Raw genomic sequence first — 20,496 nt, 5'->3', positions numbered from 1 at the left:
GTGCCCTACCTGGATTTCATCCAGAGGAGCCCCAACAGATCTCATGTCCCAGTAGGCTTCTTTTTGAGGTATAATTTACATAGAAAAAATGCACAAATTTTAAGCTTACAGTTTAATGAGTGACAAGTGTATACACCCCTGTAACCAACACCCCAGTCGGGAACGTTCCTTTACTCCGGGAAGTTCTCTAGTGCCCCTTTCATAGGCAGCCACTGCTGTGATTTCCATCGCCATGATTGGTTTTGCTGTTCTAGAATTTTACATGAATACAATCACATGCTTTCCTGTGCCTGCTGATCCAGGTCGTCGTTGCACTTGTCCCTATTAATGGCTCAGCCTGCTGTGGGGATGTGTCACAGTGTGGGTTGTTTTCCAGTGCTTGGCTGTTCTGAACAAGGCTTCTGTGAATGTTTGTGTGTAAGTTTGTTTGTTTTCATTTTGTTTTATTTCTTTTAAGTAAATATCTAGGAGTGGGAGTTCTGGGCCTCTGATGGAGATGTTAAAGGATGGGTGCTCCCTGTACCTTCCTCGTTACTCCTCTCCCCGCTCCATCCAGCCTGAATCAGCCCATAGGGCATCACTTCCTGCATAAGCTCCATGGATGGAGAGGGCGTTTCTTCCAAAGATGTGTTCTTTCTAGTCACTTCCTAGTCCCTAGAAAGGACCGGACTCCAGTCATTTGCCCATTTGACTCCAGCCTCAATTGCCCAAAGGTGAATATAGACATCTAGGTAGGTAGGTAGGGGGAGAGAGAGAGAGAGAGAGAGAGAGAGAGAGAGGTGCTGGGAAAAGGGGAAAGATTGGAACCAAGTTTCTTATTTAGCATCTACTGAATTCCAGGCATTTTCACGTGTCATTTTTGAGTCATGTAAACACTCGTGTGAATTCTCTCGTGCAATCTTCTCAGCACCCCATGATGTAGACCTTGTTTATTGGCCCATTTTCCAGATGGGGAAACTGAGGCTCGTGGAGCCAGGTCACTGTCCTCAGTCACGTAGCTGACATTTGGGCCTGGGGGTGTTCAGCTCCTGCCCGGGAGGGCTGCTTCCCCACACCCTGCAGCCTCTGACACTCAGTCATGTTCTGCAGCTTCTGCTTACCAATCAAGGAAAGTGCATTGGATATTCTAAAACAAATTTCACCAAAAAGTTGGAAATGAATAGGAAAAGCTTCTAGTTAAGCTGAAAATTCAGTGTTCGAGTCACCCCCCTGTCTGTACTTCCCAAGGGTTCTGGAGACAGGGCTTCCCTTCCCCACGCTGGGCCAGATCCTGTGGAGCAATCAGCTGCCCTCCCAGGGCTGAGACGTGGGGAGCTGGAGAGGAAGAGAGAGCGCCTGGCTGTTCGCGGAGATGAGTCCTCCCTTCCTTGTCTGTGCTGTGTGTCTCGAGCTCACACTCCCAGCCTCTCTGTTTCCAGGTGCTTGTCTTTCCATGTGTGTCTGTCTATGTGTGTATCAGTGCATCTCGCTGCATGTCCATCTCTGTTTTTGTGTATCTCTCTCCATGTGCATCTCCGTGGGCCTGTGTGTGAGAGTGTGACAGTGTAGCTTTGTGATATATCCCTGTCTTAGTTTCTCTCTTTCCCTCATCTATCCCTATGCCTCTGTTCCCCTCACCCCATAGGATTAAAACCCTGCTCACAGCAATGAAAACATACGTCCACGCAAAAACATGTGCACAAATGTTCCTGACAGCCCTAATCACAATAGCCAAAACGTGGAAACCCAAATGTCCATCAGCTGACGAATGAATGAACAGAATGTGGTCCTTCCATACAATGGAATACTGTTCAGCACAAAAACAACATGAATGAAACTTGAAAATAGTATGCTAACTGAAAGAAGCCAGTCACAAAGGACCACATGTTATAGGATTCCATTCATCTGAAATGTCCAGAACAGGTAAACTTACAGACACCAAAAGTAGATTGGTGGTCGCTTAGGGTGGGGCGGGGAATGGAAGGGGTAGGGGTAATAGCTAAAGGGTACAGGTTTCCTACTGAGATGATAAAAATGTTCTAAAACTGACTGTGGTAATGGTTGCACATATCTGTAAATATACCAAAAAGTATTCAATTTACATGGTTCAGTTGCATAAATTATATCTCAATAAACCTATCTGAAAAAAAAAAACCCTTCTCACAGAGAGGGCAGCCTCAGATATGATACAAACAATGTTGGCTTTGGGATCCAGAATCCTGGAACCCAGGCCCAGCTCTGCCACCTGTGTGCTGTGTGATGTTGGGCAAGAGAAATAACCTCTCTGAGCCTCAGGGTTCTCAGTTTTGTGTTGACAGTAGTGGTGGCGGCCCCACAGGGTCACCCATGAATCAACCCTGTGAACAGTCCTACCACAGAATGAGTCAGTCTTTGCCAGGGAGCCAAGTCTCTCCACCTCCCCAGAAGTCTATCTAACCCATTTCTTCCACCTAGTAATGTTTTACCTGTTAACCATTAGCTGTGCCTCGCCGATGCCCATTATCAAGCTAATAATTGCCAAGAGTTAAGTTAAAGGTCTGCCCGTTCCAGTGACCGGCTTTGCCAAAATGCCCCTGCCCTCTGCAGGCTGAGCTTGTCAAGGAATGAGGACAGGACTGATTTTGACAGGGCCAGTTGAGCTGTAACTCTGACATCCTCCAATGCCCAGAAAACCAAGGCATGTGGGGTCCACGGCACTCCTTGCATGAACTCTGTTTTGATAAATAGCTCACGTTAGCCACAAACAAACAAAATTCCAGAAGGCTCTGAGGCATGCTACTCCCCAGCCTCCTCCTGTCCTTTGGCTGTGGAGGAGGGAGGGTGCATACCTCTCCTCTGGAGGTATTTGTGCATTTGCCGCAAAGAGCACCTTTTGTCAGAGAGTGAAATGGCTTTTCTTTTCCTACAATTATGTTTTAGCTAATTTTCAGAATAATCGCACTGCTTCAGTTGAAGAAGTTTTACATTGTAAATTTGCACTACAGCCAATTTTCTGAATAATTGTGTTGCTGTGGTTGGGGAGATGATCAGACTTTGGAGGACTTCTGAACTTAATAAGAAGAGCCGTGAAAGACTGAAAACAGCCAGGCTCCCGGTTCCCAGGTTCTGCTTCTGTCCATCTCAGGTGGACCCCTGTGTCTATATTCTTTGCTTCCTATATTATGTTTTTCCCCTGAAATGCAATGTTTGTTTGGTGTCTCCTCTTTAGAAGATGCACTCCTGGAAGGCAGAGACCAAGCCTTCCTCTCATTTTCTACCCCTTTCATTCTGTCCTTTCTTTTCACCTTTGTTTGGAAGGAGTTTAAAAATGCGCAGTGCGGGCTTCCCTGGTGGCGCAGTGGTTGAGGGTCCGCCTGCCGATGCAGGGGACACGGGTTCGTGCCCCGGTCCGGGAAGATCCCACATGCCGCGGAGCGGCTGGGCCCGTGAGCCATGGCCGCTGAGCCTGCGCGTCCGGAGCCTGTGCTCCGCAACGGGAGAGGCCACAACAGTGAGAGGCCCGTGTATCGTAAAAAAAAAAAAAAAAAATGCACAGTGCTCTTTCTGCTTGTGCATCGTTCCTTGAAAAAGTGTGTTTCCACTGGACCATCAGCCAGGGCCGGCTTCATAGGTGGACATGCCCTATGGTCACACAGACCCCGTGCCCAGTCACCACGCCCCCTTCTCCTCCTGCCCCCCCGCCAGTTTCTGGACTCTGCTGTCTTGAAATTCTTAATCATTTTGACTAAGACCCACCCGCCCTGCCGCTGTTTTCATTTTGCACGGGGCCCCACAGATTATGTCACCCGTTCTGAAGTCAGTCTTTTTGGTCTTACTGCCACGCTTTGCTGTTGTACCAGTCCCCCAGCTAAGAGAGTGGGACTGGCTGCTGGGAGCTGGGGACGGACCTTGCTCTGCTCCCTCGGATCCAAGGAAAGCCAGGAAGGGTTTTAGCATCAACCTCCCCAAGCTGACTGTCGTGTGATAAGGAAATGAGCAAACACGCGTCAAATGCCAGCACATAGTAGGCCCTCAATACATGGATGGGGAGCCAGGGAAGAGGCTGTTGCTGCTCCTTGGGGTAAATATAATGGTGGCTTGGGCCAGGGCTGTGGATTTGAGAGACGTTTAGGAGGTGACGTTGGTGGGATTTGTGGTCGATCGGATGTGGCAGATATGGGAGCGACAAGTATCTCAGGATCCAACTTGTGTCCCTGGGGCGTGGTGAAGCATGGCTTTTCCTCTTGTTCTCATTTATGTCATGTCGAAGGAGATGGATGGTGTCAGCTGAAGAGGAGGGACTCTGGAGCCAGGGAATTTGATTCAGATCCTGATTCTGACATTTAATAGCTGTGTCACCTTGGGCGCACAGCTCAACCTCTCTGTGTCATCTTCCCCATCTGGGAAATGGCAGGATCCTTGGAAGTTTAAGGATGGATAGATGGACATATGAATGGTCCTTAAGTTTAAGGACCACATGTTGGTGGTCTTTCCCCATTCTTGTCATCTAAATCTGTTTTTGCGAGTCCGAAGAGAGAGATAGACATGACAAGAACTGGGGCCCTTGCCCCAGAGCTTCCCCCCTGCCCTGCTCAGAAGGGCACACGGCGACACCCTCTCGGAAGGTGTATACGGGCCACGTCACGGGCTCTGTCAGGTGCTGTTTCAACGTCACACAACGTGAGGAAGCCATAAATTCTTCTGCTTTCCTCGTGATAGGATATGTAATTCCAAGGAGAACTCAGCAATCAGAAATCAGTCATTTGTTATGGAATTCTTTTTTTTAAGATTTAGTTGCAAAGCATTGGAATCGATGTGGATGCAGTTTTCACCTGCCAGCCAGTTCAGAATTGCTGAGTAGAGATTCCTCCCGGCCTGGAGTGCCGGGTTCCTGAACTGCTGCCCGCTCAACTTCATTCACCCGCTGGTTGTGGCCAAGCATTTATTCGGCACCGACCGTGCAAAGTGCAGGGGCGACCCTGACAGGAGAGCGATATGGAAAGGATGTGGGGCCTTTCTATACCGTGTGGAGCAGGCACGAGTCAGTCCATCCAGCTGCGGGTGGGGAGATGATCCCTGCGCAGTGTTTGTTGGTGGCTCTTTACACCGTGACTTATAGCTGTCCATCGCCTCACTTCTGCTGTGTTCCAGCAGCTCTGCTGGGAGCTTTATCCACACCGTCCTTGGGGGCAGATGCGCTACCTGCTTACTGTCTGGGAACACTGAGGCTCAGAAAAGTGAAAAGACCTGTCCAACCACTATTTTTTTTTTTTGTGGTACGCGGGCCTCTCACCGTTGTGGCCTCTCCCGTTGCGGAGCACAGGCTCCGGACGCGCAAGCTCAGCGGCCATGGCTCACGGGCCCAGCCGCTCCGCGGCATGTGGGATCTTCCCGGACCGGGGCACGAACCCGTGTCCCCTGCCTCGGCAGGCGGACTCTCAACCACTGCGCCACCAGGGAAGCCCCAACCACTGCTTTTCATTTAAGGGTCTAATCAAAAGCCTTGCATGCATATTGCCACACGTAAGTGCTTATACACCTGGCAATGCTAAAAATATATGGTTCCTTATTCCACCAAAAAGTGGTTCACAAGTTTTAGGAAACCTTTTGGTGTTGTCAAGTTATTTAAATCCTTACTTCTTCCAAAGCTGACCGCTTGGAATTAAATGAAGAATGTGCTCTTTAACTTTGGTCCGTTCGCCCACCCACCCATCTGTACATCTACCCCTCCCACACCCATCCCTACACCCATCTATCCATCCATCCACCTGCCCATTCATCTGTCCATCTGTCCATCCATTCATATGTCTATCCATCCATTCATCCATCCATCCATCCATCCATCCATCCTTCCATCCATCCATCCATCCAACCTTCCATCCCTCCATCCATCCCTCTAGCAAGTGAGCACTAAATGTGCTTATTATGGGCCCTTCCCGAGGCCACTGTTACACATGGGATGTGGCATTTTGGAAACTCTTGGTGGTTTGTCCTTCATTTTACTGAAAGCCCCCATGCCATTTGTTTTTTTTTTCCCCTCCCAGGAATGTGAGCCATCTTTCAATGGCAATATCACAGCGTTTGCACTGAAGGCAAAAGTCGTCTATCCCATCAATCAGAAGTTCCGGGTGAGAGTCCTGAGCTCCGTCTTAGAAATGCAATTAACCAGTAATGTGCTAGAGATTGGGGTAGGAGAAGGGGGATTAAATGTGCAATTTGGGGTCCTTTTTGAGGATTTTATGGCAAGTCATTTTAATAGAGATGATTTTGTGGCTGTGTAATGGAGCATAACTTTAGGGTTAGTCCATTTCATGACAGTGTTGTCAGGGACAGGGTATGCCCGTGGTATATATAGCAAGGTATCCACAGGGACACCAGGTGACAGCACAGTAGGGCAGCATCCGCCCTGACCTTTTAACACTAGTACAAATACTAACAAGTTACTGACATTAATCCTTACAGACCCTGGGACTAGTGCCAGCAGCTGATGCTGAACATTTACTGCGGGGCTGGCACAGTGCTAAGCATTTGTCGTACATTACACGTTTCAGTATTCCTTGCAACATCCCTAGAAGGTAAATAATATTGTTCTCTCCACTTTATGCATGAGGAAACTGAGGCCAGGAGAGGCTAATGGTCTGCTCAAGGTCATACTGCAGGAAGTGGCGGGGCAAGAGTCGTACCCTCAGGTCTTACACCTGGAGCCAGGAGTTCACACCTGTGGCTGGGAGTTTTGCAGAGAGCAGCATATTCCTTGATGTTTCAAGGAGGCCTCGGCCTATGGGATGCTCCACGAAAAAAATAGTTCCCTGGTCAAGTAAGTGGAGGAAAGTGCTGCCTGCTGTCCTGGAGATAAAGAGGACAGACTCAAACCCAGCTCCTATCTCAGCCGTTTACCCTTGGCCATTTCCTGACTTCTCAGGACCTCAGTTTCTTCATCAATAAAATGGGGGTAAAGGGCCCTCCTGCCTCACCCAATTGTCTTGAGGATGAGATAGGGAATTAGGCATAGGGCTTAGAACAGTGTGTGATGTCTGCGCACTCAGCACGTGTTCCGTTTTTTAAATTATTCTTTGCTTTTGAGGACAGCCAGAGCCTATCGAAGGCTCTGAGAATTCCTGTACCAAAGAAATGATTCTACCTTGTTCACGCAGACTTTCCCAAACTAATTTTTCTGTGGGACCCTCACCGTGAGCAGTAACTGGTTATAGTTCATGGGACTGCTCCCCGGAACACACATTGGGAACCACTTCCTTCACCATCTGGTGGGTGCGGGAAGGTGCAGAACTCCCAGACCGGGGGCATTCATTCGTCATCAGCACCCGTGCCAGGCAGGCTCTGTGGTGGGCACTGGTGATTATCCAGTGGTCAGGAGAGCACTGTCCTCACCCTGGAGGCCCTCCCAGCCTGGCGGACATTGCAGGATGGCGTGGGATAGCAGGCAGGACAGAAATGACCAGGGTCCTGTGGAACCCGGTGTGGGCCAGGCCCGGGGATCAGGGTAGGAAGATTCAGGGGTCTGTGTCTGGAGGGAGGGATGCTTCAGCCCAGCAGACAGTGAGTTAGGGGTGTTTCAGGCAGGGGGACAAGAGTCTGGAAAGGCTCAGAAGCATGAAATGATAGTGAGGGTTGGAGCTGGCCACCAGCTCAGTGCTACCTGGGCATGCACCTCTGGGGGCAGCAGGAGACGAAGCTGGATATAGGGATGGCTGACATTTGCTGAGCTCTCTGGCTGTGCCAGGCACTAGGCTATGACCTCATGTGGTCATGGCAGTGCAAGGGGCTTGAGTTCCTCGTTAAGGGGCTTTGAGTCTATCCGAGGGCAGGTCAGTGGACAGAGCGGGCCTGGGGTCTGGGTCAGCAGCCAGAGAGGTGGGGCAGGGCAGGTGGGCTGCTGGGGAGGTCAGAGCTGGCGGCCAAGGGTGGGTACAGGTGGGCCATCGGGGAACAGACCCAGGCTAATAGCTGGAGGGGAGGAGCCTGGTGCAGAGGGGCTGGACTTTGGGGACAAGTGATGTGACAAGAGCTGTGATGAAGGCCCCTAGGGCCGTGGCCGTGCCCCTGGGGCAGAAGCTCCACGGTGTCCGCTCATACCCTCCCTGCCTGTCCCGGCTTGGCCTTCCTGGGAGCCACCGCGTGTGTCACTCGCGGAATTACAGAAACGCTCATGATGGGTCATGTGGATTGAGAGTACGCTTTCTCTCCTGCCCCAGCCTCTGGCCGACGGTTCCTCCAACCCATCTCTGCATGAAACCTTAAAGCAGGCAGTCTTGCCGAACCAGCCTGTGGAGGCATCGCCTTCCAGCAGCCTGGGGAGCCTGAGCCAGGCTGAGAAGGACGACTGCAGCTCCTCGTCCAGCGTGCACTCGGCCGCCAGTGACGACAGGTTCCTCGGTCGCACCTTCCTGGGGGCGAGCAGCTTCCCCGAGGCACTGACCTGCGAGAGGTGAGGAGGGGGTGGGATGGAGGATGCAGACTGATAGGCTGTATCATGCTCAGTGGAGGAAGTGGAGGCCCAGAGAGGTTGAGGACTCAGCCATGGACACACAGCGACCCAGTGTCAGAGCTGGAGCTGAATGTGTGCTGTTGGCCAGCATGGGGGTCAGGGAGCCAGGCCTGAGCCCTGGGGAGAGACAGAGGGGACCTCCTTTAATCACTGACCTGCCCCGTGCACTGCATAGCAGCAGCTAGCACTGGTTAAATGTCTTCTGTGTACAAAATAGTAAGCACTTTGCAGGGATTAATTCTCTTTTGAGCACGAGGAGAAGGTCTGTCTTATTCACAGCTGTGCACGACCACCCAGTGGGAGCCTGGGACAGGCACAGTGATGAGCAAGTATTAATCAGTCAATGAATTAATTCCTCTTAACAGCCCTATGTTGTTAAGGTTGTATAGTAGATGCTAATATTGCCCTCATTTTCAAAGAATAAAATGAGACACAGAGAGGCAGAGTGACTTGCCCAAGGTCACGCAGCAGGTGAGTGTTGGAGCCTGGTGTGACCCCACCACCTTATCTTGCAGCCCATGCTCTAAATCGCCAAACTGTCCAGCCCAGAGTAAGGCTTGGCACCCAGTAGGTGCTCAAAAAACTAGTCAGCACGTTTGCACGTCAGTCCTCAGGCCTCTCTCAGATCTGAATTTCCGTGAGTCCAAGGAGCCCTGGGTGATTTGAACCAGGCATGGCCTGGCTCAGGGCTGTGCAAAGAGTGGGCTCAGAACCCTGAGCTTGGTGTTGACTCTGAAGGTGGACCCGGGAAGGAGGGACTTCGTTTAATTGCAGCCTTCTTGGCTCCCCTGCCTGGCTGGGAAGGGGTGTTTCTTCCCATTTGGACGAAGAGGACTTGAACAGTTCAGGTGGGAGTGTAGTCATTTAAGATGCATTTGCCTATGTCGGAGAAAAGGTCAAAGGCCTTTATCTTCACACTGTCAGTTATCTGCCCCTGTGACCACGTGACCACGACTTGATTTCTCTGACCCTTGATTTCCTGAGTCAGTTTCCTCATCTGTAAATGGCTGTGAGAACGTGTACATGATGGCAGAAAGGAAGGATGACACGTGACACTAGACATGAAAATGCCAGGGGGGGCCTGGGGGGGGCCGTGCTCTTTTTCATCTCTCACCTTCCGTCTCTTCCTGTGTCCTGTCTTTGATGTCTCGGGCAGCCGTTGCCTTCTAGTCACAGGTGGCTTTCAGATGGCTACTTGGATTGCTCCTTGTGCGCCTGGGGTGGCTGTGAGCAATCTCTGCATGCTGCAGAATTTAAAATCTGGAGTCAGGATGCACCGTGGCTTATCCTGCCGGGATGTACTGATAACTCGGTAACCTTACCCCCCACATCAAATACTCTGAAAGTCTCTTCTGTTTCTCTTTGGACTTTGCAGCGTGGACCTCGACTTGTGTATCTACAACCTTCACTTGAAAGACCTGCTGCATCTGGACACGGCGCTGAGGCAGGAGAAGCACATGGTAGGTAGAGGACTCGGGACCCGGGAGACAGGCTCTCCGTGTGCATGGAGTCCCGGAGACCCTTGGAAAACGGGTGTCGGTGACAGCGGAGCCGCCACAGGGGAAGGCAGAGCAGGGTTAGGCGTCCGACCGCAAAATGGAAAAGCAATTCGTGCCTGCAGACGGGAAGCAGGATTTACCTTACCCAGCGCCACTGGGGTTAAAAGCAGAAAGCTGGGTACCTACTCTCTGCGCACACCTCCTGATGGAGACCAAAGAGCACAGGATTTTTAGCGGAATGATAATAGGGATCATAAGGTTTATGAGTGCTCACTATGTACTAGGTCCTGGGGGTGTTACACAGGTGGTTATTTTAAAGCTCACACAACCTGGCGAGGTGGGTGCCATCCTTATGTCCACTTTACAGATGGGGAAACTGAGGCACAGAGTGGAGACTGGCCCTAAGTCATAAAGTTCTAAGTTGGGGCTGAGATGGGAAGTTGAGTACCTTCTTATGGGTGTGCATTCTCCGAGCGAAGGAAGGAGAAATCAGAGCCACGGAGGAAACAAGGTTGGTCTCTGCCAGATGCACGTGGATCCACACTGGATCCAGGTCACAGAAAATCAGAGGGATGCGTCCCACTGTAGCTGCAGAGCCTCCATGGGTTAGCCAGGCAGCAAGGCCACTGGGGTTTAAAAAAGAAAAAGAATTATTTCGGGCTTCCCTGGTGGCGCAGTGGTTAAGAATCCGCCTGCCAATGCAGGAGACACGGGTTCGATCCCTGCACCAGGAAGATCCCACATGCTGCGGAGCAACTAAGCCCGTGCACCACAACTACTGAGCCTGCTCTCTAGAGCCCGTGAGCCACAACTACTGAGCCTGCGTGCCACAACTACTGAAGTCTGTGCACCTAGAGCCCATGCTCTGCAACAAGGGAAGCCATCGCAGTGAGAAACCTGCGCACCGCAACGAAGAGTAGCCCCCGCTCGCCGCAACTAGAGAAAGCCCGCACGCAGCAACGAAGAGCCAACACAGCCAAAGATAAATAATGAAAATGAAAAAAAATTTAAAAAAAGAATTATTTCTCCATGAGACACATCCTCTGAATGACTGAATGAGGGAGGAGACCTACAGAGAGAAGGGAGGAGAGAGAAGGCCTGTTGGGAAGAGAAAGGGAGGGGTAGATGGAGAGAGTGACAGACAGACAAAGATATGCCCGCAGGTGCTTCATTGTAAACAGGAGAAATAAAAGAATATTAAGTTGAGGATGCAACAGAAAGAAATTTTGCTCTGTGTGAGCAGAACGGGCCTCGTAAACAGGTGCCAGTATTTGAAACCATAAATCATCCTAGGATTCCAGAAATCGAGCCTGTTCCTACAGCCCCACAGACCCCTGTGCAGAGGCTCATGGACATGAAGCACGAGCCCACCTGCAGCTGCAGGCTGCTTTCACTTAGCCACACCTGGTTCTGCATGGAGGCAGGTGGCCCTGGCGATTTTCTCAAAGGCTGGAGGGTGATTGTTTCTGTGCTCAGAGCCCCATCCAGCTGGTGAGTGACGTGGTCCTGGCCCCTCGCCCCTGGAGCAGCCAGCAAATGCCCACACAGAAGCAGCCTACTGTCATGAAGAGAGCATTCACTGTCACTCATCTGTGGGCAGCCTCCCCGCCCTTCTGGACACAATACTGGGGACAGCCCCTGCCTTTATGGAGCCCACTGTCCAGGAGACAGATGGCAGTCAATGGACTGCACAAAATGCACAGAGGCAAAAAGTATGACAAAGCGAATGATGGAGTACCATGAGGGCCTGTAAGAGAGGATCTGAGGGCGTGTAGGCTTCAGGGAGGTGTTCAGGCTTCCCTGGAGGGAGATACTTAAGCTGGAACCTGGGAAAGTTCCAGGAGCACCAGATTAGGAATTAGAAACTTGGGTTCTAATCCACCCTTTGACACTTAAGAGCTGTGTGACTTTTTGTAAGTCACTTCCCCTCTCTGGGCCACTTTAGGAAAGGTGTGAAAATAATATACTTCCAGCTTTTACTCCATGGAATTACTAGACGTGAAGTCCCACTTTGAAAGTTCTCTGTAGGCAAAGTTCTGGGCTCTGTTGGGCTGTGTGATCTGCGTCATCAGACCATCATTTATGAAACACTGAAACTCTGCTAGGCTAAACACTTTAAATGTCTGATCTCATTGAAACCTCAGTGCTGTTCCACTCATGAGGAACCTGAGTCTCAGAGAGGTCTAGTCAGTTGCCCACGATCACACAGCTGGTAAACTGCAGAGTCAGAACCCAAATGAGGTTTGTCTGAGCCCAAGGTCTGTGTATCCTCAGAGCCCAGAACAGTGCCCTACACATAGCAGGTTCTCAATGGAAATGTGTCTGGTTGACACCATCGCCACCCTGGGAGAGCTGCTTTCTAAGCATGGCCTTCCATTCACTGCAGGGCATGTCTTCATTGTGTGTAAGACCTACAGAAACATGGGGAACAGGAAGGAACCATGTTACACAAAGACTTCAAATTTCATCTCTCTGGTAGAGATCCACTATCACAGGTCAGGATTCAGAAGTGACTCAGACCAGATGTGACCACCATGCAGCCAAGAAGCTTAGAGCTCTCTGGTGGCCCTTGAGGAGGAAGACACTGGTGCTGGGCTTGTCTAGGAAGTGGAGTTGTAACCTTTAAAAGCAGAATGGCAGAAAAGAAAATAGATCAGGGGATGTGGGAGGGGGGTGGCTAATATCAGAGGAGCACTAGGACTAGCGGATTTCTCCTGGTGCTGGAAAATTCTCTATCTTGATTGTGGCAATACATGGGGAAAAATTGCATAGATCCACACGCACACATATACGCACAAATGAGTGCATGTAAAAATGGGTGAAAACTGAGTAAGGTCTGTAGTTAACTGTATTGGACCTATGTCCATTTTCAGGTTTGATATTGTACCACAGTGATGTAAGATGTCACCCCTGGGGACAAAGCACACAGAACTCTGTACAGTTTTTCATCTTCCTCTAAGTCCATAATTATTCCAAATTAAAAAGTGTTTACAATTCAAAGGAATGGGACAAGACCTGTAAACGTTACTGATTCAGTTTGGGATCAAAAAGAAAATAGGTTTGAGATTAACATCTTGAGAAAAGAATGTTACTGTACATAGCCTCAGACTTCAGTGGTTGGAAAGTCAAGACAATTTTTGTCTTTTTAGAGCTTATTAGCATTGGCAAGCATAATGAAGGTTGGTGAAGAGTTCTGGGTCTGTCCCTCATGGATGTCCCTTGTGACATGAGGCCAGTTGTCCAGATTTCTCAACTGAGAGTTCCTCATCTGTAAAATGGGGAATACTGTACCAACCTCCTGCTGTGATGATCATTTGAGATAATATATATATTAGCCTGGCACAGAAGAGTGTTTAACAAACCTTAAAACAAGGATCATAAACTATGGCCCTTGGGCCAATCTGGCCATACCTATTCTTTTACACATCACCTATGGCTGCCTTCATGCTGTAACAGCAGAGTTCAGTAGTTGCAAAAGAGATAGTATGGCCTGCAAGCCCCAAAATATTTACTTTGTGGACATTTGGAGAAAAGCATTTGCTCACCCGTGCATTTAAAAATGTCTTACCACGGGGGCAGTCCAAGATGACTGCGTAGGAAGATCCTGTTCTCACCTCCTCCCATGGACACACTGAATCTCTAGCTACGTATGAAATAGATCCCTCTGAAAAAGACCTAAAAACTGGTGAACAGCTCCTTCATGACTAACACTCTTGGCATACCCTCAACAAGTGGGACCCATCAAGAATAAATTAGGCTGCTGCGGAGCAACTAAGCCCGTGAGCCACAACTACTGAAGCCCACACGCCTAGAGCCCATGCTCCACAACAAGAGAAGCCACCACAATGAGAAGCCCACTCACCGCAACGAAGAGTAGCCCCTGCTCACTGCAACTAGAGAAAGCCCGCGTGCAGCAGCGAAGACCCAACACAGCCAAAAATAAATTAATTAATTTTAAAAAAAGAAAAGAATGAAAAAGAATATATTAGGCTGCTTAGATAATCACAAAGGTTTGAGAGACAACCATGAGCTAGGGCAAGGTTGAAAGATAAAGTTCATCTTTTACAAGTCCACTTCTTCAAGACTGGGAGAGGTAGCTGTTTTGCCTAATACATAGAAACCAACACAGTCAATCAAAATGAGGAAACAGAGCAATATGTTCAAACAAAAGAACAAGATAAAATGTCAGGAAAAAAGCCTTAATGAAAAGGAGATAAGTAACTTACCTGATTAAAGAGTTCAAATAATGGTCATAAGATGCTCATCAAACTCGAGAGAAGAATGGATGAACAGAGTGAGAACTTCAGCAAAGAGATAGAAAATATAAGTACCAAACAGAAGTCACAGAGGCAAAGTATACAATAACTGAACTGAAAAATACACTAGGGGGTTTAACAGTAGACTAGGTGAAGCAGAAGAAAAAATCAGTGATCTAGAAGACAGGGCACCCAAGCAGAACAGCAAAAGGAAAACAGAATTTTAAAAAGTGAAGATAGCTTAAGGGACCTATGGGACAATATCACATGAAATAATGTTCGCAATACCAGGGGTCCCAGAAGGAGAAGAGAGAGAGGGGCAGGAAACATATTTAAAGAAATAATGGCTGAAAACTTTCCTAACCAGGGGAAGGAAACAGACATCCAGATCCAGAAAGCCCGGAGAGTTCCAAAAAAGATGAACCCAAAAAGATCCACACCAAGATACGTTAAGATTTAAAAGTCAAAAGTTAAAGAGAGAATCTTAAAGCAACAAGATTAAAAAACAACTTGTTAACTACAAGGGAACCCCCAAAAGACTATAAGCAGATTTTTCAGCAGAAACTTTGCAGGCCAGAAGGAGTGCCGTGATATATTTAAAATGCTGAGAGGAAAAAACTTCCAATCAAGAAAACTCTACCCAGCAAGGTTATTGTTTAGAATTGGAGAGATAAAGGGTTTTCCAGACAAGCCAAAGCTAAAGGAGATCATCACCACTAAAGCAACCTTACAAGAATTGTTAAAGGGACTTCTTTAACCTGAGAAGAAAGAGCATTAATTAGTAACAAGAAAGCATACAAAAGTAAAAATCTTACTAGTAAAGGTAATTATATAGTAAAGGTAGTTAATTAATCACTTATAAAGTTGGTATGAAGATTGAAAGACAAAAGTAGTAAAACTATAACTATAATAATCACAGAAACACAGAATAAAAAGATGTAAAATGTGACATCAAGAAGCATAATATGTGTGTGCCAGGAGCAGAGGGTGGGTGGGAAATGTAGAGTTTTAGATTGCACTCAAACTTAATTTGCTATCAACTTAAAATATACTGTTAAATATATAAATATTATATGAACATCATGGTACCCAGAAAACAAAAACCTATATTAGATACACAAAAGATAGTAAGAAAAGAATCTAAGCAAAACACTAAAGAAAGTCATCAAACCACAACGGAAGAGAGCAAGAGTAAAAAAGAAAGGAACAGAAAGTAACAACAGAACAGCCAGAAAACAATTAACAAAATGGCAATAAGTACATACCTATCAATAATTACTTTAAATGTAAAAGTACTAAATTCTTTAATCAAAAGACATAGAGTGACTGAATGGATTAAAAAAACAAGACCCAGCTATATACTGCCTACAAGAGACTCATTAAAGATATATGTACACAAGTACACACATGGACTGAAGGTGAAGACATGGAAAAAGATGTTCCATGCAAATGGAAAGCAAAAGAAAGCTGGTATAGCTATACTTACGTGAGAAAAAAGTAGTCTTTAAAATAAAGATTGTAATAAAAGAAAAAGAGGGGGATTATATAATGATAAAGGGGTCAGTGCAACAAGAGGATATAACATTTGTAAATATTTATGCGTCCAATATAGGGGCAACTAAACATCTAAAGCAAATATTAACAGATCTAAAGGGAGAAACTGACAACAATACAATTATAGCAGGGGGCTTTAATATCCATTTACATCAATGCATTGATCATCCAGACAGAAATTCAGTGAGGAAACATCAACCTTACAGTACGCATTAGACCACATAGTCTTAATATATATAAACAGAATATTTCATCCAAAAGCAGCAGAATTCACACTCTTCTCAAGTGCACATGGAACATTCTCCAGAATAGATGATATGTTAAGTCACAAAACAAGTCCCAATAAATTTAAGATCAAAATCACATCAAGGGCTTCCCTGGTGGCGCAGTGGTTGGGAGTCCGCCTGCCGATGCGGGGGACACGGGTTCGTGCCCCGGTCCGGGAAGATCCCACATGCCGCGGAGCGGCTGGGCCCGTGAGCCATGGCCGCTGAGCCTGCATGTCCGGAGCCTGTGCTCCGCAACGGGAGAGGCCACAGCAGTGAGAGGCCCACACACCGCAGAAGAAAAAAAAAAAAAAAAAATCACATCAAGCATCTTTTCCAACCACAATGGTATGAAACTAGACATCAGTTACAGGCATACCTTGGAGATATTGTGGGTTCAGTTCCAGATGACTGCAATAAAGCAAATATCACAATAAAGTGAGTCACATGAATTTTTGGTTTCCCAGTGCATATGAAAGTTATGTTTATACTGTAGTCTCTTAAGTGTGCAATGGCATTATGTCTATCAGAACAATGTACATACCATAATTTAAAAATACTTTTTTGTTTAAAAATGCTGACCAATATCTGAGCCTACAGCAAACTGTAATCCTTTTGCTGGTGGAGGGTTCGAAATATCACAAGAATTACCAAAATGTTACACAGAAACACAAAGTGAGAAAATGCTGTTGGAAAAATGATGCCGATAGACTTGCTCAACACATGCTTGCTACAAACCTTCAATTTATAAAAAATGAAATATCTGCAAAGTGCAATAAAGCACAGTTCAATAAAATGAGGGATACCCGTACAGGAAGAAAACTGGAAACATCACAAATATGTGAATATTAAACAATGTGCTACTGAACAGCCAATGGGTCAATGAATAAATCAAAGGAGAAATCACAAAATGCCTTGAGACAAGTAAAAGTGGAAATATAATTTACCAAAATCTATGGGATGCAGCAAAAGCAGTTTCTAGAGGGAAGTTCATAGCCATACCTCAAAAAAACCAAGAAAAATCTCAGAAAAACAATCCAATTTTACACCTAAGGAACTAGAAAAAGAAGAAAAAACCAAGCCCAAAGTTAGCAGAAGAAAGGAAAATAAAGATCAGAGCAGAAATAAATGAAATAGACTTTAAAAAAAGCATAGAAAAGGTCAATGAAACAGTGGCTGGTTCTTTGAAAAGATAAACAGAACTGACAAACTTTTAACTAGCTTCACCAAGAAAAGAAGAGAATGGGCTCAAATAAATAAAATCTGAAATGAAAGAGTAGTTACAACTGATGCCACAGAAATACAAAGGATCATAAGAGACTACTATGAACAATTATGTGCCAACGATTGGACAACCAAGAAGAAATGGATAAATTCCTAGAAACAGGGACTCTTCCAAGATGGAATCATGAAAAGAGAAAATCTGAATAAACTGATTACTAGTAAGAGGATTGAATCAGTATGCAAAAACTTCCCGACAGACAAAAGTACAGGACCAGATGGCTTCACTGGTAAAGTCTACCAACACTTAAAGAAGATTTAATACCTATCCTTCTCAGACTCTTACAAAAAATTGAAGAGTAGGGAATGCTTCCAAACTCATTTCACTAGGCCAGCATTTTCCTGATACCAAAACCAGACAAGGATGCCAGAAAAAAAAGAAGAAAATTACAGGTGAATATCTCAGATAAACATAGATGCAAAAATCCTCAACAAAATATTAGCAAACCAAATTCAGCAACAGATTAAAATGATCATATACCATAATTAAGTGGGATTTATTCCAGGAATGCAAGAATGGTCAACATGCACAAATCAGTCAACATGATATACCACATTAACAAAATGAAGGATAGAAATCATACCATCTCAAAACAGAAAAAGCATTTAACAAAATTCAACATGCATTTGTGATAAAAACTCAACAAAGTAGGTATAGAGAGAATGTACCTCAACATAATAAAAGTCCATATATGACAAACCTGCAACTAACATCATACTCAACAGTGAAAAGCTGAAAGCTTTTCCTCTAAGATCAAGAACAATACAAGGATGCCCACTCTCGCCACCTTTATTCAACATAATATTGGAATTACTATCCAGAGCAGTTAGGCAAAGAAAAGAAATAAAAGGCATCCAAAATGGAAAGGAAGAAGTAAAGCTGTCAGTGTTTTCAGAAGACATGATTTTATACGTAGAAAAGACTGGACAAAACCTGTTAGAACTGATAAATTCAGTCAAGTTACAGCGTACAATGTACAAAAATCTGTTGTGTTTCTATACACTAAAAACAAACTATCAGAAAGAGAAATTGGGAAAACAATCCCATTTACAATTCAATCAAAAAGAATAAAAGACCTAGGAATAAATTTAGCTGAGGAGGTGAAAAACTTGTACACTGAAAACTTGACATTGATGAAAGAAATCGAAGAAGCCACAAATAAATGGAAAGATATTCCATGCTCATGGGTTGAAAGAATTAGTATTGTTAAAATGTCTGTATTACCCAAAGTAATCTACAGATTCAATGCAATCCCTATCAAAATCTGAATGGCATGTTTCAAATAGAACAAACAATCCTAAAATTTGTATGAACCCACAAGACCCCAAATAGCCAAGCAGTCTTGAGAAAGAACAAAGCTGGTTATGTCAATTATTCTTCAAAAAAAAAAAAAGCGCCTTACTACACAAATATGTCTAACTGACCTTTGACAGAGGTGCAAATGGAGTTCAGTGGAGGAATGATAAGCTTTTCATTAAATCATGCAGTTGGACATCCATAAGCAAAACAAAATGAACCTCAAGCTAAACCTCATACCTCATACAAAAATTAACTCAAAATGGATCATGTACTTAAATGTAGAATATAAAACTATGAGTCTTTTAGAAAAAAAAAAAGGGGGGAAAATCTTTGGGATCTAAGGAAAGAGTTCTTAGATTAACACCAAAATTGTGACCCACAAAATGGAAAACAAATTGAAACTCATCAAAATAAAAAACTTCTGCTCTGCAAAAAATCGTGTTAAGAAGATGAAAAGACTGAGGCAATATTTTGCAAGCCACATTCTAAGAAAGGACTAGTACCTAGAATATATGAGGAACTCTCAAACCTCAATCCTAGAGTCTGTCATACAGAGTGAAGTTAAGTCAGAAAGAGAAAAGCAAATACCATGTGCTAACACATATATATGGAATCTAAAAGAAAAAAAAAAAACTGTCCTGAAGAACCTAGGGGCAGGACAGGAATAAAGATGCAGACGTAGAGAATGGACTTGAGGACATGGGGAGGGGGAAGGGTAAGCTGAGACAAAGTGAGAGAGTAGCAGTGACATATATACACTACCAAATGTAAAATAGATAGCTAGCGGGAAGCAGCCGCGTAGCACAGGGAGATCAGCTCAGTGCTCTGTGACCACCTAGAGGGGTGGGATAGGGAGGGTGGGAGGGAGACTGAAGAGGGAGGAGATATGGGGATATATGCATATGTGTAGCTGATTCACTTTGTTATAAAGCGGAAACTAACACACCATTGTAAAGCAATTATACTCCAATAAAGATGTTAAAAAAAATAATAATAATAGAAAAAGAAAAAGAAATAAGTAAACAATCCGATTAGAAAATGGGCAAAAGACATGAACAGATTATTTCACCGAAAAGAATATACGGCTGGCAAGGAAACACACACAAAAGCACATGAAAAGATGTTCAACATCATTAAGCCATTAGGGAAATGCAAATTAAAACCACATGAGATATGACTACACACCTATCAGAATGACAAAAATAAAAATAACAACACCACCAAATGCTTGTGGGGTTGTAATGAAACTGGATCACTCATACATTGCTGGTGGGAATATAAAATGCCACTCTGGAAGACAGGTGATTTCTCATAAAACGAAATATACAATTACCAGGAGACCCAGCAGTTGCAGTCTTGGACATTCATCTCAGAAACACATATGTTCAGTCAAAAACCTGTATGTGAATGTCCATAGCAGCTTTATTTGTAATAGCCCCAAACTGGAAATACTCAGATGTCCAGCAATAGGTGAATGATTAAACCAATTGTGGACACAGCACCCTTGGACTTGCCAGGGTGTCCCTGCCTATGGAGGACCCTTCTTGGGTCCATGTCCATCCATTGAGACAGGGGGTTGGAGTAGATGACTTTACACATCCCATTTCTGTACAACCATCTCTCTGATTCTTTCCACAAAGAAGCAACCCCCCTTCGCCTCGTCTGTTTTCTTGACTCATGGAAACGGGGAAAGTGGAGGCTTCCCACAGAGTGGGCTCCTCATAGATATGTGCAGAAGAAATGAAGCATTTTTCTTTAGAGGCTTCATGAAAATGCAGTCCATTACAGGCCATTGTCATGACTTTTAATCTGAGGTCTTTTCCTAGAGCAAAAAGTGTGTGGGCAGTTGGGGGAGAGAGAAAGAAGGAGGTAGGAG

General features: G+C 45.6%; 1 protein-coding gene across 6 annotated transcripts in view; it reads left to right on the top strand.

The window, feature by feature from the left end:
* The window catches only part of EVC (EvC ciliary complex subunit 1), an 86,633-nt gene that overhangs the window by 8,974 nt on the left and 57,163 nt on the right, over nucleotides 1-20,496 (top strand). For all 6 annotated transcript variants that reach the window (XM_060299152.1, XM_030864181.2, XM_030864182.2 and 3 more), the window contains exons 3-5: nucleotides 6,003-6,086; nucleotides 8,172-8,404; nucleotides 9,840-9,924. In XM_060299152.1, coding sequence (XP_060155135.1) covers nucleotides 6,003-6,086; nucleotides 8,172-8,404; nucleotides 9,840-9,924 — 402 coding nt within the window. The remainder of the gene's footprint in view (nucleotides 1-6,002; nucleotides 6,087-8,171; nucleotides 8,405-9,839; nucleotides 9,925-20,496) is intronic.

The sequence above is a fragment of the Globicephala melas genome, chromosome 5, assembly GCF_963455315.2.
Source record: "Globicephala melas chromosome 5, mGloMel1.2, whole genome shotgun sequence".
Classification (NCBI taxonomy): Eukaryota; Metazoa; Chordata; class Mammalia; order Artiodactyla; family Delphinidae; genus Globicephala; species Globicephala melas.
This window is presented reverse-complemented; position numbering and strand designations above follow the sequence as displayed.